General features: G+C 41.4%; 1 protein-coding gene across 1 annotated transcript in view; it reads left to right on the forward strand.

The window, feature by feature from the left end:
• The window catches only part of ARHGAP20 (Rho GTPase activating protein 20), a 63,266-nt gene that overhangs the window by 35,202 nt on the left and 4,480 nt on the right, over positions 1–23,584 (forward strand). Inside the window, 9 exon segments of the mRNA XM_061457718.1 lie at positions 1,131–1,280; positions 3,150–3,191; positions 4,154–4,238; positions 7,086–7,163; positions 11,068–11,134; positions 13,070–13,252; positions 17,665–17,843; positions 20,748–20,909; positions 22,292–22,401. Of these exon segments, the coding sequence (XP_061313702.1) occupies positions 1,131–1,280; positions 3,150–3,191; positions 4,154–4,238; positions 7,086–7,163; positions 11,068–11,134; positions 13,070–13,252; positions 17,665–17,843; positions 20,748–20,909; positions 22,292–22,401 (1,056 nt within the window).

A 23,584-nucleotide genomic window follows, 5' to 3' on the forward strand; every position in this document is an offset into this window, starting at 1 on the left:
CTTGTAAATGAGACTAATCTCAGAGAAGGAACTCCATGTGTATCAAAGCTCTAAGAAACTGCTTACCTGGCATATTTATTTATAGAGTACTAATCACCATGCCTGGCACTGTCCCCGTCCACATTGCAACACAGTGATGAGCTGACTTGCTCTGGCTTGCAGTTCTTGGATTAGAAGGGCAGTATGTTTTCAGGGAGGGGACTGGTTTCCTCCAGTCTTTTCCTGCTGTCCCAGGAGAACCATAGCTCAGGTAATTCAGGCTGCAAGGCTTGAAGTGAGCAGCTGTCGCATTGCTACAGAGCTGGACTGGCTTTGTGAGATTTTACTGGATTCGCACATAGCACTGGTGCCCACCAATCCTACAAAGGAAGCAGACTTATTGTAAGAAAGTAAGTGGAAGAAAAGAGTTGAAATTAAAATTGGAAATTCTATAAATTTGACTTTTACTGTACTCTTAGTAGGATAAAATACAAGAACGGGGGAATTTTGAAAAATCGGGGAAATTATGTATTTTCCTTATAGATGAATGGGTATTTTGAGAATGCATGAAGTTCTGGCTCATTCTCCAGTTGATATGGGCCTAAAGCTACCATGGCTAGTTTGCGGAGGCTGTATGTGGCCTGTGCTGTAGTTAACGGCACACATGACAGTTTTCTGTTTTCTTCAGAATTGCTTTATTTGCTCTGGCCTATTTGCCACTACTTAAACTCACCATACTTGTTGACTTTGGTTCTAAGCAATCCAGCTGTGCTGTTAACTACACAATAGCATTAAAGTCACTGAGAGACGAACACAAGTGGCAATCTTTGCCTCCTAGCGAGATTTGGAGGGGAGCTTTAGATGTGGTCAGAAGTTTTCCCCCAAGAAGGAGGACTGTCCAGAGGTGCCATAAGCAACCTGTTTATCACTCATATAAGATATCTCTTGATACCATTTAGATGAGAAATCAATACATTTTTTATATGCAGCCCAAATAAAGCATTGTTTTCTTAAACTAAAGCAGAAATACTTCTTCCATCAGCTCCAATGCAAGCTTCACATGTGCCTGAAAGAAGAAGAAACTCCGAGTTGTTTAACCTGCCTTGCTGTGTTTTCATATGTGTAACATACCTGTGAATTTCTGCCGACAGGTCGCACTCTCATTTCAAACTGAAGTGCCAAGCACGTCTCTGTGAGATGTGGACAGCATTTTGTACAGACGAAGTCTGTGAAGGCAGCACAGACCCAGACAAGTCCTTTGTTCTGGGCTGGCCCACCACAAACTGTGTGGCAAATTTCAGGTAAGAATTGAGTTGATTTTTTTTACCAAGTTACTTACGTGTTTTTAGGCTGAGAGGTAACAAGACTATCACAGATTCAATTTCAGCACCAGTTAATATGGGAAACAGGAACTTACTGATTCTTAAACCAATTCCTTCTACTATTGTGAGCAAGTCACTTACCCTCCAGGCCTCATCTTCTGTCTCTGCAAATGTGGCAGGGATATCACTTATCACTTACAAATTTGAGAAAGTGCATGATCTGACAAAACACTGTCTGTGCTGCAAACTTGCTCAGTGGAAATTCTCTTTTTTTTTGGTACAACTTTGCAAACACCTTGGCTAATTAATAAGGTGAACTACAAATAGTAAATAGCCAAGCTAGTGAAAGGATCAGAGACTCTCATAGGACACAAACAGAAGAACTTGCATTGGAAGTAGCAGGAGACATACAGTGAAATAGTGACCTTGTCCTATCTCTCTTTTTAATTTAATTGTGCCAGAGAAAATGTCACAATTGCTCTTAAAGCAGAATCTCTGAAGAGAGAAAGATTTTTGGTCTGTCTTTCCAGCATTGACTGTAGGACACATAAGGGCTCTAGAAGTAATTTCAGTGATTAGGCTAATTTTAGTCTCAGCGGGAGGGCTCTGTCACTTTGAATAAGGGAGGGCACCATCCCCCTGAAATCCCAGCTGCTTAGCACAGTATTTGGCTGGGTCTTGGAAAATGCATTTTCCTCTTTACCAACAGAGAGCAAAAGCTGATGCATGCAGCTTAATTTTTATGTCACATTGTCTGTATCCAAAGAGAATGCTGCGCACAAACTGCTCTCTATTGAGCTGGTTTTGCTGTTTATGTTTTTTTAACCTAATAGTCCCGAAACAAAGCTGAAATTTTCTATTGATTTTCAATTGAACTCTCGCTAATAAATATGATCTTTGATCTAGAGACAGCATGTAATCCTTTATAACTATCAGAAAGCAGTTGAACAGCAATAGCTTCAATAAAACAGAGTCAGAGATGTTAGAGAAGTGAAATTAATTTTGTCTGGAGGTACACATGAACATGTAAAGTACTGCATGTGAGTCCGTAGATGCATAACCTCCAGAATTGAAGCAGCCAAAGCACAATCACTTTTTTACTGTTTAGATTGAATTCCCCACACAGCATCATTCAGTAGGTGTGTAGTTCCCTAAATGCCTGCTCTGAAAATCCGAAGAACTTGATTTGCAGAAGCAGCAGTGGGAATAGCAGTTACCTCATCTGGGTCATGATTGAAATCAAGAAAGTTGAAGCACAATTAGGTTAGATTCTTTACACTATCCTATTATTAGCTACGTTTAACTGGACAGCTTTGTATCCTTGAAAGTATAAAAATGAGATAAAGATAAATGAGGTAAGCCTTAAAACATCCAAGGTTAAATCTTACTAAGTACAATGGGACCTTTTTTCATTGTGGTTTATGTGTACTTTGTGATGTGGTGATAAACCAAGTAACAAATAAGAAGAGAATTACACTAGTGAAAGTGAAAAGAAGTCTATATGACTGAGGAAATACCTTTACACTTCTGAACTAAGTTCTTATTTTAAAGTGCTCTCCTTTTCTATTTGAACATTAAGAACTCAACCCATTTCCTACTGAATTTACTGGTAAAGCTTTAATTTTTGTGATAAAAACTGGTAGCTGGGGCTTTTGATCTCTGTGGCAGGCTTTTCAGTTGATTTTGCAGGGAAACAGATATTATATTTAAATCTGGAAAAACCTTTTAGTTTTTGTAGCTATTTATGGAGATTGCAACCAAGAAGCAATTCATCATGGTTTATTGAAAGGGCTAATTTGGTATTAGAATGATGTTTGATTTGTCCCTGTTTCTCTATAATTCTTCCAGGTCTGCAGAACAGAAGGAAACATGGCTATCTTTTTTGCAAAGGTACTTTAATTATATAGTCTTTGAAGACACTGAAAATAGTCCCAGTCATCTAGACCTGTGATTCCCAAGTTGCGGTGCCTATGCCATCATGATATATGACAGGCTCTTTCGAAGTGACATTAAGAAAAAAGCTATCTCATGTCTTCCCCTGCATAAGATACTATATGCCATTCATGCAATGATCACTGCGCAAGGAGGGGAATGCTTCCCTGTGCCTGAACATGGCTCAGCACAAAACTAGAGTGATTCCTATCACACATGGTTCCTTCCCTAGGCAGCTGTAGGAGCCTCTACCACCATTGCTCTAGTTGAGTCTGAGGCTTTTTCCATGGTGATGGCATCTAAGCAATGCCAGCTCAGGAAACTCTGCTCTAACATACCTGCTGCTCATGGCCGGCTGGATTTTGGTCTTACAAAATGTACCCCAAGCTGGAGGGTATCATGGGAGGGGTTCCATAAATAAAGCTGTCTTATTTCAGTCAGTGTTTGAACAGAAAATTACTAGTTGTGGGTTTGTTTTGTTTTCTGGTCACATAGTTCTGCTGGTTGAGGTTTGTGTTCCTGGGGTTAAGCCATCCTTGCTGAGGATGATTTTTAATTCTGTCTTCTGCTGTTCAGTCCTTTGAACAATGGAATGTAACTGAATCCAGTAGGAGCCTGTAGTACAGACTGAGACATCACAATGATGGGTAGTTTCAGCTTGAATTTTTTAATCTAGTTTCTCTGCTGCTTACTCTGATTTCTACAATGAACTTTAATGCAACAGGGCATTACTGGAAGCCAACAGTCAGCATCCCTTACAGGTGCTGCTGGATGGTTCCCTGTCCTCAGATGTCTTTCTACTGCAGTATGTCTGCAGTCTGCTCCTTATCCAGTTACTGCTTGATTGCTATTTAAATCTCTGTCTTGCTATTTATGTTTACAATATTAAAAATTTACTTGTTTTTTACTTATTTTGTCAGTCGAATAAGAGAAGAGAAGGAAAAAGACTATCCTAAAAGTATTCCTCTGAAGATAATTGCAAAGGACATGGGAACTTATGCATATGTAAGTGCTCTTGAGCTGAACAGGGGTCTAAACCCACATCCTGTATGAGTGCTAGTCACCTGTAAATTCATTAGATTTTAGGAGAGTTCCTTTGGTTTGCAACCTCTTTTAAGGATTCTGATCCTTAAAAGACTTGGCATATGCAGCCCTGAAATGTTCGTTTCCTCTGTTTAATACATGAGTTCCATTTTAAAGACAGTGTGCTTGGTAAGGAATACTGTTTCTGGCACACAAACTAAAGACTGTACAGTGTGAAGTCCCAAGAAACATCTCTAGCGGAACTTATGCATCAGCGTCTTCAGAAATGCCAGTACAATGTACCCTTTTTTTTTTCTTGGAAAACTGATCTAAACCCACAGCTGCCTTCATTCAATTCTCCAAAGTAGCAGTGTGCTGTATTGTTTATAATGATCGTAAATCAGTAAAGCTGTGTATAGGAAAACTCTGAAATTGCCTTAAGCAATCCACCACATCACAAAGTAGTTTTTCATCTGCTAACTGATGCTGGTGAATGTCTAGGCACAGAGCAAACTGTTAAAGAGAGGTCATCCACAGGGTGATTTGCACCATTTTTACTAAGTCATTTTAACCAATTTAAACTAATTTCTTGTATGTAGCCAGTCCCCTAGGGATACCTTAGCTTTCAGTGATAATCCATTCATTCTTCCTCTGCTTCTTACACGTTTCTCTTTTCTTTCCAACTGTGTTTTTAAGATCTGTATTTCATGCTCAGAAGCCTAAAGAGCATTTGCAAGGACACCAGAAATTTTCATGGAAGTTAGGCTTTGTTGGAAGTCTTTCCCCCACAGTGAGTCTCCTCTTAGGATTCTGTATTTGCATAGACCTAAGGATATAGGAGTCTGCCTTTTTCTTTCCCATAAAATTGTTATTAAGGTAAACAATAATAGTTAGAATTGCCAGGTTGCCAAAACAAATGTTAATCAACAATAATTGTGATTGATAGTTAAAGTGCAGGACTGAAGCGCAAGGTGTGTTCAGATGTACATGTCTATAAATCATACAGGCAAGTGTTGCACTCTTGTACTAGATTTTGTTTTAGTCTTTTTAAATGTCTTTTCTCCTTAGCCAGAATTAGCTCATGTACCAAATACGGTTTCCTGATCCCAACAGTCCTAGAAATGACACACTGTAGTGTAGATATTAGTAATAAAACAGAGGAGGAGCAGATGAAAACTTCATGATGCAAATAGTTCTTACGGCACCATGGTCCCTGTGCTACAGCAGCTGGAGATGCCAAAGAATTATTTCATTTTTGGAGGGTAGGGAAGACTGCAAAAAGGCACAAACCATTTTATAATATTCTAGCCAAGAGCAGAACTTATGCAAATGTGCTGACCTACTCCTGAGAGCCAGATGTCATTGCTTCAGGTGAATGTTAAATATTTTATGGTCTGAGCCTTGAGATGTGTCCTGAAGCAAAATATACAGCATTCGTCGTACTTTCCTTTGATTGCCATGGCAGCTTGTTACCATCAGGGACTTACACAAATGTACAGCTCAGATATCTTCTTAATGCAAAATGTCATGGGGTTGTTTCACCTGAGCATCTTATGGCCAGTATACAACTGACAACCTGCACAGGGTAGCAGGGTATAGAAAACTGTCTTGGTACTGGCAGCGAACGCTGACATCCCGGTTCTGCCACCTTCCCATCTTTGGGCCATTGGATCCGTGTTGGTGTTTTGTTGCAGCAGGCATGCATTTGTTCCGCCAGGGCTTTAGGATGGCCAAAACCCATCTGCAGTTCAAAAGCTGTGGAGTCTTGTTAGTGGAGCCAAACCAGCATGCCTCTAGAGAGGGCTTAGTAACTTGTGCTTGATATGTGGGAGCTGCCTGTCTGCTTGGAAGTGAGGCCAGCATGAGTGTGATGGTGCAAGCAAAAGCCTCTCTAGACACACTCTCCACACTTGTTTTTGCTTCTGCAGGGTGATGGTAGTGGTGCTGCCGCATACTAGCAGGGCTGAGGATGATGTCATTAATTTTGGTGTGTTTGAAACATGTTGCCCTACATAAGAGCAACCCATGGTGCCTACGTACAGAGCATTCCCCAGCTGTATGGGAGTTATACTGGTGCCAGACAGCAGGTGCTGAAATCTCACTCTGGAAAGACTGCCTTGTGGAAAGTGGCACTTCCTCCAACACAAAGCTTGGTGCTCTAGCTATTTAGAATGTTTCTGCTGATCTGTGCTTTTCCATACTGCCCATCAGCAGATTCTGGAGGATGCTGGAGCGGTAGTGTTTTAACTAGAAGACACCGAGAGGAAGTGCTTCTGGTCCTAAGCCAAATCTAGGTTTGAGAAATCTATATAGAATGTGGCAATGGATACAGAGATGAACAACCTGTGTACAGTATTTTCTTACCAAAGAGATCTTCAGTAGAAAAGGACAGAAATTATTAAGAATTTATATGAAAGCCTCTTATTTCACTGAAAAAAAATCACTGAAGTGTTTTGCTTTTTGAAAGGAAACTTAAATTAATCAAACCATTACATTTCCCTTATGTAGTGTCTGAAGTGCAGTTAGTGGCTGTTTCTTTTTGCATATTTTAATGTGGAGGTCTTGTCCCCAGTAATCATGGCATTCTCCCTTCTGATGGAGCTGCTGACGAAGCAGGGAGCAAATACAGAAAGTATGTGGCAAAGAGGAATCAAACCTCGGTCTCAGATACCTGGATCTTTATGTATGTAGTATAACTTATTTATCAAGTACAATTTTAATAGGATACTCTCATTTTTTCCAACAATGAATTGTGCATGCACTTCAGATACTCTTTGCAAATCCAAATTTTTAATGCCACTTTCCTCTTCTCCTTTTTTCTGTTCACAGTCAAAAACCCTAAGTGTAACCAATGTTGATACAGCAAATGATGTCATTCTGATGGCCCTGCAGCAGCTCGGAATTTACGTAAGTCCTTGCATGAGTTTTAATGAGTCTTTCTGTAGTCACTTTTAATAATAAAATCTCTTGCACTCTTTCAAAGTTTTGGAATATGAACATTAATTAAATCCTTTATCATAGCAATTCAGTGTTTTTGAAATGAAGCAAAAGTACCTTGTTAATATATAGACCTCTAGAGATCATAAAAGTGCCTTAAAAGTTTCGAATAAGTCGCTCATCTCTGTAAGGGATCTGTCATGTTTGAAGTTGCTTTTAAATTCATTTTGCTGATGCCTAAGAAGAGATACCATGACAAAAGAAGTGAGAGTTTGATACAGCTCCTTTTGCATACTTCAGTGTGAACAAGAAACCTACTGACCTGCTTGTTAGCTGGTTTCAAAATGTGCAAACATGCATGCTCAGCTGTGTTCCCAGATGACAAGTACAAGCATTGCTCTCAAGTGTCCAAATCAGACACTCTAGATATCCATGGACCGTTAGTGTTATGTGAGATGTGAATGTAACTAAGTGATTGCATAGAACCTGAATGCACCCAATGTAGGCAATGTCTTGAAACTGTTTTGGAAAAAAGCTTTTCCAGGACTTAGGATAGTGCGGGGTAGTGCACCAAGTAGATGTGACAGTTCCTAGTAGATAAAGTACTGCCTCAACGGGCTCCTTTTGCTCTAAATCAGACAAGGTAGTGCCTCAGGTGTAGTAAAGAATCAGTGCCAGGGACAAGAATTCTGGTTCCCTTATGTGTCTCCAACCAACATCAGTGGTCACAGAAGCTCCTGGATGACAGCATTTTAACTGACCTGTCAGTCTACCATAACAAGATTTTTCTGATTGTCTTACTTTTGATGCATGTGTTGATCCCATTGCATATAATCTGACAATTATTTCCTTATTACAGCCCTCTATGTGAATAGTCAAATAAGACCGAAATGCAACTGTTGTGGGTCTCCCCAGCAACAGTTGGAGCAATCACAGAATATGTCTTCCTTAGCATTCATTATCCCTAATTTATACAGGCTTTTGATGGATACAGGGGCCTATTTTGCTAGCTTGGTATTTCCCAGGCACAGCAATTTCTGTGTAGCCATCTTATGGCTCAGACATGCCCTTTTCACCAGGGCTAGGGCTCTAGCCTGAGCTCAGGATACAGCAGTCTGTCCACTTAAGGTAACTGGAGTTGATGGAGGGACGGACTACAAGGTGAAAAGGATAAGATGTGAGTTAAAATTAGGATTTTAATTGCAGATTGTCTCCCTGAAAAAATCAAAAGAGACTATGCCATATTACAGATGCAAGCCTTTGTTATGATGTGCTTCGTTTTTACCCATTTTATGGGTGTCATTCACACTTCCTCATTTTGTGTTCAGCAAAACAAGAAAATGGTAGTATTGGAAGAGAATGTTTTGCTTGAGATGAGCAGGAGGAGGAGCTGGTTAGCTTGCAGCTTTGTGTTCTTTGTGTGCATCACAATCAGCCCTTTCCTTCTTTTTACATTTTTATTTTGAGTGGAAAAAGAATTAAAGCCATCCAAAATATCTAAAATCTTGCTTTCGGAATTATTTGCCCAAGTAATATACTACATTTTATCACTGCATCTTCATAGCATAAAGTCTTTTTCATTAGATGCATATCATAAGATTAGCAATAAAATCAAACAAGCTAAATAAATTAAGCTGTAACTTGTATATCAGTCAAGCTCCCAACCCCCTCGGAGGATCATTCTGGCTGCAAGGAAGCTTTTCCTTATGTGCTGTCTCAAGGATTTTTATTTATGTCCAGAGAGAACCACTTGAAAGGAGCTCTATGACTTTTCAATGGCAATTATAAAAACTACATTTCACATGTTGTGAGATTAATGGGGCTATTACTTTGGCTGAGTTCACTCCGGTTTAACACAACAGGGGTTTTCCCTCTGTGGTTTCTCTGGTAAAATGACAACTAGTTTGTGCAAAATGGTATTGATCATCTGTTCCAAATTATCAAGCGGGGCAGAAAGAAGGGCCTTGGGTTTCACAGCTCTGTAAGTGCTCTTGCTGATTTTTCTGGGACACTCACATTTATACTGACAAATGGCCTCATAAAGCCCATAAAGGACAACATTTGCAGTTGAGAGATGAGCAGTCTGCCTCCTGAAACTGTGCTTACTAGCGCTTCCCCTTTCCCTGCTTCCCCTTCACAGCAGTGAACCCTTTCATATATATATTTTAAAGGAAAAGTAAATAGCCTTTCTTGTGCTCCTCAGCTGTATTTATTTGCTCCTGGCTGCTTGCCCTGAGGCATCAGAGATGTCTCCAAAGCCTATTTATTTTCCTTCTGCCCCCTGCTAGCTAACTTAACAGCAGTGGTAATACGGGCCAGAAAGCTCTGTCAGTCAGAGAGCAAACTGCAAAGGCTTTATTGGGTGTATCAGCATTACACCAGGTGTGTGCAGCAATCTGATAGAGTCTCAAGAGCTTTAGGACACTGGGTGAAGGTCCAGAAAATGCAGGATAGTAGGCAAATCTGTTTAATAGGAGGTAGGATTTAATTTTCAAGCTAAATAAATACTGTCATGAGGTATTTATCACCTTTTGTAGCCAAAAAACTTTAAGATTTTAATTATTCTGATTTAGCAGTGTCACTGAAAAGGTATTTAGGTGTAATAGATCACTTTTCGTACAGTGTATTTATCCGTCTGCTATCAAATTTTGTCCTGAGAGCAGTTTATATTAAATGTCATTCCTTTTATTTCTATTGTCTCAGACATATGTACTATTTCTATTGTCTCAGAAATAATGTACTATCCTCCTTTTTCAATGAAACTGCAATACTGACTTGTATATTTATGTTAAAGGCAATATTTAGAATTTGCTTTCAAATTATTGATTTTACACAGCTTTTCCCAACTATGTTCACATTCTCCAGTCCTCTGGAAATTTTCTCCTTTGATGTCAATTTATCATCTCCATTGTAAATTTTAAGAGGGCTCAGCAGTCTTAAAGCACCATCCAAGCCCTTCCACACAAAAGAGCTGCACAAAAGGGCCAACAGAAGCCCTGTGAGGGGGCAGCATCAAGTGCCAGGAGCCCCTTGTGTGTCATCCTCACCTTGGCATCATCAGTGTGGGCTCAGATCTCAGGTGAAGGTGCTCCTGCCCTCTCTGCTGCTCAGGGCATGGGATGCTGCTGGCTGGTTAGCCTGAGCTCCTTCTGCTTGCAGGAGATGTAGAGGAGCTGGAGAGATTGGTGGAGCAGAGGTCTCAGGTGTGGAGCATGTCCCAGAGGATGTGATTACCCTAGTTCTCAGGACAGAGCTGAGGGGTCACCTTAGCTCACATGAGCTGCCTGCTATCTGCACTTATGCACATGCTGCTTATCTGTAATCCCTCCAAGGAGATCAGACCTGTCTCTCCTTGGGGCTGGGTGCTGGTCAGTCCAGTGGGGAGAAATGGGGCACAGACATGCCGGGGCCAGGAACAGCACCAAGGACCAGGTTCCCCACCATGGTGGCCGCCTCATTTCCATCCTTCTGGGAGTGGGTAGGCGTGCAGGCTGGGAACTGACTGAGCCACTTGGCTGGGGGTCTGGCATGGCTAACATCTTGGTCTGGCCTTGAAAGCAATCCTGAGTCCCAGCCGGCAGACCCATCCCTCTGCTTCCAGGAGCAGTGAAAGAACTGAGGTGAATCTCCCCCTTTTCCTTCAGAAATGGCAGGCTCCAGCCCTTCTCATTGCTCAGAGCTGGACCTTGGTCACATACCACATTACACATGACAGACACAGTTCAGAAGCTTTGCTGGTGGCAAATTTGGGCACTGCAAGAGTAAAGGAGATTCCATTGACCACACTGGCAAGGTGCTGATTATCCTACATGGAGAGAAACCTAACACAAACCTGTTCTTAATGGCTGGCAAACTTATTCTTAATTTTTTAAAGGGTTCTGAAAAAGACTACAAGCTGTGGGTGATTTCAGGAAGAGAAGATGCTCCTTACCCTCTTATCGGTAAGTTCTTGACATGGTTTTGTTTTTCCAGCATTCACTCAGTTTTTAGTGCTGAAGGAAGCAAGAAATAGAAGACTGAAATGCAGTTTCCTCTTCTGTTTTGTTTTTCCTGTTTTTTCTCTTACTTCCCAGTCACATTAGTTTGCATATTTAGGGAGCTAGTCAGATGCTGATCCTCTGTTTTGAAGAGCAATTGTCTGCTTGTGTCACTAAGAGGTTGGAAAAGTTCATTTATTTCCACCTTAGTTTTACTGCATGAGCCTCAGTCTTTCTACAGACCCAGCCTCTCCATTCACTCACCCACTCTGCTGGAGTCAGTCCAGCTTTACCATATTTCTTCCTTCACTTCCATAGTATTGCTTACTCCCCTCCTCAGCAAAACTCAGCAGAGCTTTGAAAAATATTCTGTTCTTCCACAACTCAAGTTAACTTATTGAAGAGGTCCTTTCCAATCCTATATTTCTCTTACTGGCTGACAGCTCCCCTCTGATTAGGAGCAAATTATTGCTTATTCACTTTCCAAAATGCTTTTTGAAACATTTCCTCTCCCCAGGAATCAACCCAAAGCTCAGGAGTGACTGGATGGAGTGATTTGATTTTGGCCTGTGATTAACTGAGAACAAATCCCTTCCCGATATTAAGAACCTTTCCTTGTAGAAGCCCAGCATTACTTGTGCTGTATAAGTGCACAGATGATTAGAACAAGAAACATCTGAGAACTTTCTGTTTTCCTCCTGCACATCTAACCCAGTAAATCTTAGCATTCCTTCTTAAAGCAGCCTTCATTGTAAATGCTTTGCTGGCATCAGACAACATTAATATTTATAAAATATCTAACTTGTGCACCTTATAGGCAATGCAAAATGTTTTGTTGTGGAAACACACCAGCCTTTGTCTTTCTGACTATTTTGTGTAGTTTCTTCAGATATAATCACAGTCATAGCTTTAAACAAAGAACCAGAGCATCCAGAAATGGGAAAAACCTTTCTAACTGACTCACTCTCTCACTGCAAATTCAAGTTACAATACTTGGAAAAGAAGAATCTTATACAAACCTGATGCTGTTGTTGATATTTATGTAAAGTTTTATTATATAAGCTCAGCTTTTATCATGGGTAAACATCAGAAGCAGAGTCTGACTGTGCTTCAGCTTCATACTACCTATAGTCTCAGATGTCTCTTTCCACTATCAGCATTCAAGTCTAATTGTAAGTTAACTAAAATGACTTAATATTGCATCCATTGCATTTAATATATTTCAACTGCCAGGTCTTTAAAAAAAAAATATCTGCCTGGTGGCATTTTTGAAAGCTGCTCCAGAAATGAATTGCCTCTGTGTAGTCCCCAAAGATGCTGGTTAGTGCCGAGCAAGCTCATTTGCATTAGCCCTGTGATTAATGTTTCCTTCCTGTTTCAGCCTCAGACAGGAACCATAATTGTGTCTCATTTGACTGAGTTGATGGCTGTTGTACTTACCATGGAGAGGGAGGGAAGATCACTTGCACACTGGATTTTTTGATTTTGCATGCTCAGCAGAAATTTGACAGATGACTGCTCGCAAAATCTCATTTCTCACCAGAACCATATGAGCAATCAGTACCTAAATTTTCAGTGTCACAAGTAAAGCAGTAGAAAGAATAAACACTGAATTCAGAAATAGTCACTTGCATTTTTCCTAATGGGCTTTATGTGATACAGCTGTACTAGGTCTCTGATTTTACTTTTACATCTGTTTAACTACAGCAAACACAGCAATTCCATTTCTGCCAGTATATGATTTATGCCTGTGTAAATATGCAGAAAAGCATCAATTCTGAGATTACTGAGAATGTGCTGCAGGCCAGAATGCAAAGTCTGCTTTTCCTCCAAGGCAGATGGAGTTCTGCAAGTCTTCAGTCAATCCAATACAGATTATTATGATTTCTCTTTGAACAGGACACGAATATCCCTTTGGAATTAAAATGAGCCACATTCGCGACGCCATGCCCCATGGATCAAAGCACTGTGCCTGCCCCAGGCAGCTCCAGGGGTCCTTCTTGACAGAGCAGCTGCCCCAGGAGCTGCAGTGCCAGTTTGTGCTGAAGCCAAGCCGCCTGGCTGTGTCCCAGCAGCTCAATGGTACGTTGTCCTGCTCGCCCAGCATCATTCACCCACACACCAGCTCTGCTCTAGGAAGCAAATGTGGTGGGATGGTGGGAGGATGGAGGGGGAGAAGGGGCATTTGGAAAGAAAACAGGAGCATGCAGGTGTACCTTCCAGGTGCACAGGGGATTTTGCAGTGTTGTTCTCCGTGATTTGAGTATGCTGTTGTATATGTGTCACCTTTGCAAGTTAGATTTTGACAAGCTGCCTGTCAAATAGTTGTTCTAAAACCAGCAAAAGAAAGACAAGATCCCTCCCCTACAATTTTTTTGCAAGTCTGTTAGCTGAGCTGCTCTCTGCAGCCCTTGCTGTCTCTGTAGCAAGGCAGAGTGGTTTTATGGTTCAGGACTCAAGGCTTGGCTTTGGCACAGAATTCCCATGCAGTGTCTGGCAGCATCCTTTATCTCAACAAGGTACTTGCCTCACCGGAACCCTGGCAAAGCGTAGGCATGTACTTGAGTACCTAGATGAGGTGAGCAAATACAGTTTATTTATTCAAGTAAAACAAAGACAGTAATATTTTCATCTGCCTTTGGCCTTGATGCTGCAAAAATACAAGCACCTACTCTCTATTTTGCACTTCTGTTGTCAGTGACACAATGACTGCCCACTGCTCATGAGTAAAACAAATGAGGAGATCTTTACAGAATTGGGGAATCAGACTGAAAACTCTGTAGGAGAAGGATGCGTCCCATGATGTGTTTTCATTGTGCTTAACACACTGTCGTACTAAGTTCAATTAGGAACTCTGCCCTACTTCACCATTAATGACATCCACACTGTTATCCTGTGTGTTCCCCATTAGCTATGATCTCCCATAATATATGAGTAGAATACATTTGTAATGTTTTTAGAAATTGAATATAGTGAGGCTATACCAGTCTCTTTTACAAATTATTCTGGAAATTGATTGCATTTTGTATAAATTAATTTCCTTTCCACACGCCTTCTTCCCCCCCTTCCCAGTAATTTGTATCATGTATTACTTCATGGCGTATTTTAAGAATGAGGCAATCTAGCAAAGGGGTGTAATTAGGTTTACAGGCCCCGCTTGGCAGCTGACATTGACTGGCAAGAGAATATAGAAATGCAAATCAACCCTGCAAAGTTCTAATGCAGATGTGTTGTCAGCAGTGCTGTGCGAGCTGCAGGAGGTGAGGTGAGGCTGGCCTTGGGGCAGCAGAAGCCTGGGGCAGCCTCCAAGTCATGCACAGGGACTGTGCTAAGTGGGAGAAAGAGGCTTTTAGTCCATTCACCTTTCCTACTTTCATCAGACAAAACCTTTTAAAGTGATATATATGTCTGGCTGTTTGCAAGCCACATTGTCTTGCATACTGCTGTTTGTTATCCTCTTCCTAACTCCTTCTCACCTATTTGAGTTTTCAAAAATGGCAAAAAGGTACCTGCATGCAAGACAAGGCTGTGATGGCTTTGGGCTCATCTTCAGACCAGCAAGCTGAAATTTGTGTTGTTGTTAGGTAACCACTAGGCACGACACTGCATACAGGGCAAATTGACAGAGAATGGCCTCTGCAGCCCCACATTTCACTGCCACACCTGCTGTGCTGTCCTTCGCATCACTTCCCTGCACCGATACCACTGTGCTGGGCGTGTTGCCCATGTCAACAGCAATGAGTAGTTGCCCAGTTGTACCAACATGCACCATGGTTAGGCAGCGTTACGGGTGTTGACAAGTAGACATGACTTGTAACTGGCTGTCATGTCAAGTAAGTGTGTGGACACCAGCTGTGGTGGTGTAGAGGCATCAGCTGTCCTGGCAGGTTGGTTAAAAAAGTACAAAAGTATTTACTGCGTGGAGTGTCTCTGCTGCCTCTCCTGCAGCCTTTCAGCACATAAGAGAAATGGTCATCTACAGTTAAACATAGCCATTGAGTGATGCTCATGAACACATGTCTAAAATGCATTGCAAATACTGATTTGCTTGAAGTTTAACTTGAAAGAACCAACTGCTGGCAGTGGCTAGTCTGTAATCCAAATTACTACTTAATTGTCTGTTAAGGGAAAACAAAATGTCAACAAGCTGGTCTCAATAGAAAGAATGTCTTTGAAAACTGTTTGACAGTTAGGGTTTGATCAGAAAGGATGGTATATTGTGAAATAGATCTGAGATTTTATTTATAAGTTTCTAATTAGTTTGCAAGAGGAAATGCCACTTGTGTGGCTGGGACACTGTAAGAATAAGAAATAGAAATAGTAAGGATAGACATTCCCTGCATGTAAAATATGAGCAGAATAGATGGCTGCTGTGAGCTCTGAGTAAGACCTGCAACCAAAAAAGTATTGCTTTTTTTCTGATTCTGGCCTAGAATAATCCACCAGAGCAAGGCCCTGAAGTTTTTGTATGGTAGTACTTTCGCAGAGCAATAATCAGCATCTCTCTTGGCTGAGAGGAGGCTGCACTTCTAGTGCTGTAGCTTTACACAGACTCAAGAAAAGAATGTGTACATCCTCCCTTTCTCATCTGCTCTTTACCTTAATACTTCTCAAACCCCTTAGAAAAGGGGGTATGAAAAGGATGAGTTTTCCTATTGTTCAGTGAACTTTAGTTTTGTAAGTGATGATTCCATTGCCATACGTTAGTTGTTGGTTTCTGCCCCATGATGTTGAAGAACACTGATTAAGATTTCCTTCCTGTGCCACGAGAGAGCTGCAGTTAATCACAATTATTGTTTGCTCACATTATGAGTTTGAGCCATGGCTTTTTAGAGTGGAACAAACAGTGAAAGACTAAGAAAAGTTGCTAATTTTAAGACCCTTCCCCTCACCCCCTCTTCTCCTATTCCTTGTTCCCCAGCATAGCCTTTCTTCCTAATTTTTACTTCCACTGAGATCTACATGGTTGCCAGAAAAAAAAACATCAATATGTATTTGTCATAATGTGAATAGAACTCCAAGTGAAGCAAACCATATTCATGTGCTAATGTCCAGCTCATCTGAAAGAAAAAATATCATTTTGAAAGTTATAGGTTAGTTATGTTCTCCCAAAACATGGTATGTCAAGTAAAGCCTTAGGCAGTGCCAAGCTTATATTTCATGAAGCTTTGGAGTGCTTAAAATGTATATCCTCCTTATTAATTTTTATGAAAAGAATTTTTCATCAGGTTTTCACATTCAGATGTTCACATTTTGAGTTCAACTGTAACTTTTCATCCTGTAAGCCTCTAATGAAAAGACTTCCACCCATTCCCAGAGGGAGCATGATCTCCTGGAATGGAATGACGTATAAGGAAAATCGCTATTTGGTCTAAAAAACAAGGATAGTAAAGTATATGGAAGAAAAATCTTGTATTATACCACAATCCTTACTTCTGCAAGCCTTGCTTCTACACTCTGCCCTCCACAGCAGCATGAAAGCAAAATGTTTGACCAGATGGAAGAGCCAACTAATAGAAAGGTGTGGAGGGTAGGCAAGAAACTAAGCTGACTGGCTTTGAAAACATCTAGAAAAGGAAAAATATGTCAGAATATAAGTCTTTCCAAGTTAGCACTTTCATCTTAAACAGTCTCAACCCATCCTTAGCTGTAGTCTGTGCTGTTAAGAAGACTTTATACTGGCTGATGTCGAGAAAGGTCCTATGAAAAAAAACCCTTTTTGTACCCCAACACAAGTATTTCCTTTTCTATACACTATAGATAAGAGCTTCAATTAGTGGTGCTCTGTAGATATGTCATGAAACACATTAAAATAAATACAGACACATGGAGCCTACCAGAGTGCTGGCAGCATGAGGAAATGCCATCTGGAAGGCATTGATTAAAGGGCAGGCGCCATCACAGGGCCATGGTCAGTAAATGCTTGGGGCGAGGACAGTAAATGATACACTTGCTTTGTGGAGAAGAGAGCAAAGCTGGCCATGTTTCCTTGTCTGCAAATGTCTCACCCCTGTAGTTGACTCTCTGGTGTTACTTACAGGGAGAGCAGGTGCTATCCCACATTGCCAGGGGAATTAGAATGCCTCCAGACAGCAAGCCAGCCTGAGGGCAGTGGTGTTTGCATATTGGATTTTTCCAAAGAAGGTATGTGATTTTGCACTTGTAGGTGGAAAGTGAGTTATTTAGCACAGTCGAGCTCCGCGTGAAGTCAGGCTGAGGTTTGCCACCCTGCACTTAGTGGTAAGCGCTGACACTGTGGTCCAGCAGCGCAGCATGGATCCTGATGATCCTCTTAACAGCATGGGTAAGGCAGAACATTCTCCGCACACACACGCACAGGTATGTGCACAGTGGATTAGGCTTAGCCAGATGCCAAGGAGTTGGTTGACTTCATGACATTTTTTCCTTTGAAGCCATAGCAACCACAGCAAAACAAATACTGGAATTAGAATTGAAATACATTTGTTCTAATAAACACCCTTCTCTTTTTCCAGACTTAAGCCAAAAGTCATTTAAAAGGAAAAGGTCTATCATAAATTGGGCTTTCTGGCGGGGCCCAGGCACTCACTTGGACAATGCACCCCTCTCCTCAACATCTGCTGCTCCTGGGAAGCTTTTTGGCCTCTTGCTAACAGCCATCTGTGAGGATGACAACCTGCCCAAACCCCTGTTGGTGAGTCCCAGGCTCAGGGCTGGTTCTTACCGTGGTGGAATTTCTCTGTGGTGGTGAATGAGAACATGGAGACACTTCGTAAATTACCAAAGCAGAGAAGCCAGAAGGAAACCTTATTTGTGGTTCTCAGCAAGAACTTTGTTTTTTAACATATGCTGTGGTCAGGCCTGGTTAAAAACAAACAGCTTGAGAAATGCATGTGATCGGTCTGCTGCTCTGGGCTATTTCATCTTTATAGCCCACATTATAAGGCTGGTTCCGTAATCCTCATTTACGCAGTGTAAATAAGTGCCACATTCACGCACGCTTTTTAAACCACTCCCAAGATCTCTGCAAAATCCCCAACTCCATAAATGTGGCATCTGCTGTTCCATATAGGCAGCCCACGTGTGCATATAAATGCTGCCTGCTCTTAAGTAGACAGTTTCAGAGCCTTTCTTGACAGCAGCCTAGGGCAAGCAAGCACTCTGGGTCCTCAGTTTAGTTCTGACAGCAAAAATGGTGGGAAGGTGGATGCTGCAGAAGCATCCTGTCTTGAGGGAGCACTAGTGCTGTGGGTGCTCTCAAAACCAGCACAGGAACATGAAAAGGGTTATTCTAGAGCCCGTTCCTAGGCATAATTAAGGCATTTTTGTTCAGGACTGGGGGCTGTCATGTTGTCAGTGCATCAACTGAAACATATATGGGATTGGGAGTGAGCCCCACAGTATTGGGCCCCTCATCCTAGCAGCCGGACTTTTGGCTGGAACAACTTGCCAGAATCCCACTGAAATCAGTGGGGTTACACCAGTATAAAGGGAGAGATGTTTTGTCTCCTAAGCTTCTGCTTGATGTGCTGCTTTATCATTGCCTGAATAGTGAATCATACCAGGACTTTTCAGGTCATTTAATAATGTGGGTTTGTTATTTTCTTCTGAGTGAGAAGTGTGCAGTTTTATAATTTAGTTTATTTAAATAAGCCCTCCAGAGATGGATTCTGTAAGAACCTGGCCCTTCTTTCTCTCTGTTTGAGAGATGACCCAATGCTGCATTTTGGAAATTTCTCTAAACCAGAAATATTAGTAAATTTTTATCTGAAAAAAAACACACGGAGTTACTAAGCATAGAATCACAGCTTGCTAGATTTTGTGCTTTGACTCTTAAACACTGTTTATGTCACAAAATGTAATTTACTTTTGATTTCATGCAGCATCTCTGGAGAATGGAATATTGCATGAGAGGGACTGTGTGGGATTTACCTGCAAGAGAAAGAAAATATCAGGGATGAATGCTTCAGGCGTGTTTGATATCTCTGCTTCAGATCTTCAAACTTGCTTTAACAGCTGAAGGGCTCTCTTTTAGCCATTGCCACACTGAATTGTCTTACACCATTAGCTTCACTTGTATGCTGTTGTCTGGTTTTACTACTGTAAGAGGGGTTTCCCAGTTTTATCTTGTGGGGATTTTATTAAAAACGTACTTTCAAAGTGTTTGTTCATGTGCTATGATCCTATGCTCAAGGGCTCAGCCTGTTTCAACTGCAGAGCTCTAAATCCCTGCAAATAAAATGGAAATGCTGACACAAGTCCTGCTGCCATGATGGTGCTCCTCCACAGTTTCTGCACTTACTTTTAACTAATGCAGGAGTGAGAAAAAAAGTAAAAATAATAGTTTTCATTCGACTTACTTGCACTGCTGCGTGTCTGGAAGAGCTACCTTACAGCCCAGACTAGGAAAGCCTCCAAACCCCACTGCTTAGCCATTACTGTTACAGTAACTCCATTTAATGATTACAGACTCTCCCTCAGTGTCCCCTTTCTTGCCACCTCTTTTGATAACTTAGTCCTCAGACCACTGTTTGCATGCACATAATCCCAGAGACTGTGTTTCCCCATTGGAAGAGACAAACATGACAAAATCCACATGGCTTGGAGCAGGCCTGGGGAGAGGTGACAAGTCCGTCTGAGAGATGACCCACAGGAGATCACACAGAATTAAGCAGCTGGAAAATATCATGTACATGTTACCTCAGGAGAGGTCTCTGATTTCAGCATTTCCTTTTCTGCTCATTTTCATCTCTTATTTAGCAGAAGAAATCAGGCCCTCCTGTTGTTTCAAAAGCTTGACAGGAATCTGCTTGATTTCCCTTTACTTTTAAATATCTCATGTGGTGAGCTGCCTACCTGTCTACTCCTTTGCAGCCTCATAGGCTTCAGCGGCACTGTAAGCCAAGCTTTAGCCCCCTTTGGGTAACCTCCTAGGCAGAAGCACCTTGCTTCAGAGGTGGTCCTGCTAATAGTCCTTAGCTGCTTGCAGTGTATACCACCACTTACAAGACGCAGTGAGGGTAAAAATCTGACTCTGATCTGCTATAGAAGTGCAGACAGATACTAACAAACAAAACACCTTCCACCTTAGATAAAATCCCGTTTTTTTTCAGACATCAGGCATGGAATAGAAGTTTCCATCTTTGGTCGGTGGTAGTATTGAGCACAGTGATGAGCAGTGAGGATCTTGGATATTCCTGCAAAGCAGTGTCTTGCTGGGGCCAGTGTCACATGGAGAGCTTTGGATTAGGTAAACCACTCTCCTTTTCCCAAGCCACAGTGTTTCTATATTTAAATCAACCTAGGACACTTGGCTAAAACTTGCACAGGTCCTGGAAGATCATGCAGGAGGTTAGTGCTAGACAGTGGAAGCATAGTATTTCTGAGGGGCTGTTTTCCAAAATCAGTGCCCCAGACCAAAGCTTTTCTGTGCAGTTTGGCATGGCTTGGAGGGTGAGCCTTGACTTGTGTTTGATTTGTGAGCTTTTTTCAGGACTCAAAGGCCTTCACCTGTAGCAAAAGTGGCAAAATTACAATTTAATGGCAGAAAATAAAATGCATTTCTGAGTAATCCTCTCTGCCTTTTGATTTTGTTTAGGACATGCTTTCCCTTCTTTACCAAGAAGGCCCTTCCACTGAAGGTATTTTCAGACGCTCTGGAAGTGCAAAAACCTGCAAAGAGCTCAAGGAGAAGCTCGATTCGGGCGCTGAAGTGGACCTAGCCTGTGAATCCATATTTGTGACAGCATCTTTGTTTAAGGTATGTGAAGAATATTCCTTTCCCCCTTTTTGGTGAGAGCAGTGCAGATGCTGGGCATAGACAAGTAGGACCTTTCCCCAGGGACAGGCCCAAGGAGGACTTGATGGGCTGAATTAAGAAGAATGGGCTGGCACATTAATGTTGTGAAGATCTCCAAAGGAGACTACCACTGAACGAGGATGGGGAAGAAGACTAGCCAGCTTGTTTTGGTGCCAGCTTTCCTGAGGTCCCAGCTAATAACCTGGTCCTGTTACTCTATCTCTGCTTAAAGTCAATACTATAAAAGCAGGTTTGCAGATCTGTTTCCTTACTTGTCAGTTAATACCCTACACTACAGACCCTAAAATAACCCAAAATATTTGGTTTCATTTTCCCATGTGTTATCTTTAGTTACAGAGTTGCATGTTGAAAACAATGTTCCCTCTGCAAAAAGTATCCCAATTGTTCAGTAAAATTTTGCCTACAAAGAGGATCAGCATATTTCTTTCCACATTTCAGTACAGTGCATCTGGTTTTGTGTAGTTTTAGCTTGAAAGAAATAGTAATCTCCATTCTCAAGCAAGCACTGCTTGGGTGGAATATTTTTATTGCAGAAAGCCATTCCTCTTGCTACCATGGGAGAGGTTTTCATGGGAGAGACATGCACAATTACTTTCCTACTGGTGGATTTAGGACATACATTTAGGGCAGGACAGCTGCACCATGCAATACTCATCCCATGGTAACAGCTTCACTGAGGGGCAATTGCTTAGCTTTTATAACAGTGAAGAGTTAACACGTAAGAGCAAATGTGTTATTCATGTGCATCATAACTTCCCTTACCCATGCTTGTTCAGAAGCTAGGATTTGGGCTTCTTCCCAGGTTGCAGCAGTTTGCCCTCCAATGCTTGAGGTATTAGGAAACAGGAACATGAAGACTATCCATGTATAGTGTAAGTACTCCATTACCAAAAGGGTTTGATTAGGGGAAAGAAGGAAGGAGTGCCTTTGGAGTGCTTATGGTCTGGAAGTATTGGAGCTTGTCAGCTAAGGAGAAAAAATGGGGACTATAGATGAAGTTAAGTGATAAGTAAAGACAGACATTATGCAGCATCAAAATAACTAGTCCCGCTGCAGATTTTTTAGCTCGGTGATAGCAGATGAAGGATCTGAATACCTCTATTTTGACAGGAAAGGGTGAGGAAAGGGCAGGAAAATCTTCATGTTAAGCATAATCCAAAGTACTTCTTTATCTCAGCTGATTCTCTGCTGGTTTTGGTTGCTGTGTGTGTCAGCTAGTGCTGTCCCACTGATACATCTTCTTGTATCTGCATATCTTACTCCTACTCCCTCCTGTGCTCCAGAACAGCTGTTCATATGTTTTGTTCTTTTCTCTTGATAAGGATTTTCTTCGCAACATCCCAGGCAGCATTTTGTCATCCCAGCTCTGTGATAAGTGGGTCTCTGTGATGGATCAAGGAAATAATGAAGAGAAGATAAAAAGCATTCAAAGGTAGAGTTACTTTTATACTGTCTGTATTCTTGACCTATAAATTTATATACCAGAATGCAGAATCCCAAATGTTCAACTTTACAACTTAAAATTAAATATTTTATAGAATAGATGCTAAAATATCTTCGTATATGACACAGCATGCAAACTTACATCTATACTTAAATGACTGCCTGTATGGGAGAATTTTCTGACTATCTTTTGTCCTGCTTTTCTGCCTTTTGTGGATACCAGTAAATAAATGAAATAAATATCCTTTAATGAAAAAAAAAATGTATAGCATTTATAAATACACTGTCCAAGACCTGTATTTCTGTCTGGTACTAAATCCAACTCATCCACAGGGAATTCTGGGGTCCTGGGTGAAAGGATAGCTGAAATCAGTTCCTCATATATTCCATCTCATTCATCTCAAATTTTAGTGACCATTTTGAAACCAAGATGGAATTGTGAATGAAATATTGCAGCATAGTGACAAGGGAAGCTTCACCCTTGTGGGGGAAACAGAAAGTGGGCAAAGTTTATGTCATGAGAAACAGAGCTTTGTACACTAGCTGACCACATGTGTACTTACATAAGTACTTATGGCAACTAAATGGCATGGAGAGACAACTGAAGTGTTTGGTTAAGTGAACAGTGAATTATGAGGCATCTCAGATGAAATACAGTTGCAGGTCATACACTGTACTTGGTTCATTAGTTTGACAGAGTGTAATTTTGTGTTAGAATATTTTCTGTCCTTCCATAAAACTGTTCATAGATGTGTCACAGTGAGGGAAAGCAGCTGAGCAAGAATACCTACCTCTTCGACACATTCCTGGGGTAATTAGTGGACAAGGATGCTGGAGAGAGACTCTTCATCAGGGATTGTAGCACTAGGACAAGGGGCAATGACTTCAAACTTAAACAGGGGAAGTTCAGGTTAGATATAAGAAAGAAGCTCTTTACTGTGAGGGTGGTGAGGCACAAGAAAGGTTGCCCAAAGAAGTGGTAAATGCTCCATCTGGCATTTATCTCAAGGCCAGGTTGGACAGAGCCTTGAGTGTTGTCTAGAGTGAGAGGTCCCTGTGCATGGGAGGGGGGCTGGAACTAGATGGTCTTTCAGGTCCTTTCCAGCCCTGACCATTTTATGATTCTATGATTCTATGACTGTGTTCCCCTGTTTCTGTTTTCTTCATTGTCT

The sequence above is a fragment of the Pezoporus flaviventris genome, unplaced genomic scaffold (assembly GCF_033815535.1).
Source record: "Pezoporus flaviventris isolate CSIRO_AGI_PZ_B2104156 unplaced genomic scaffold, CSIRO_AGI_Pfla_v1 ptg000025l, whole genome shotgun sequence".
NCBI lineage: Eukaryota > Metazoa > Chordata > Aves > Psittaciformes > Psittacidae > Pezoporus > Pezoporus flaviventris.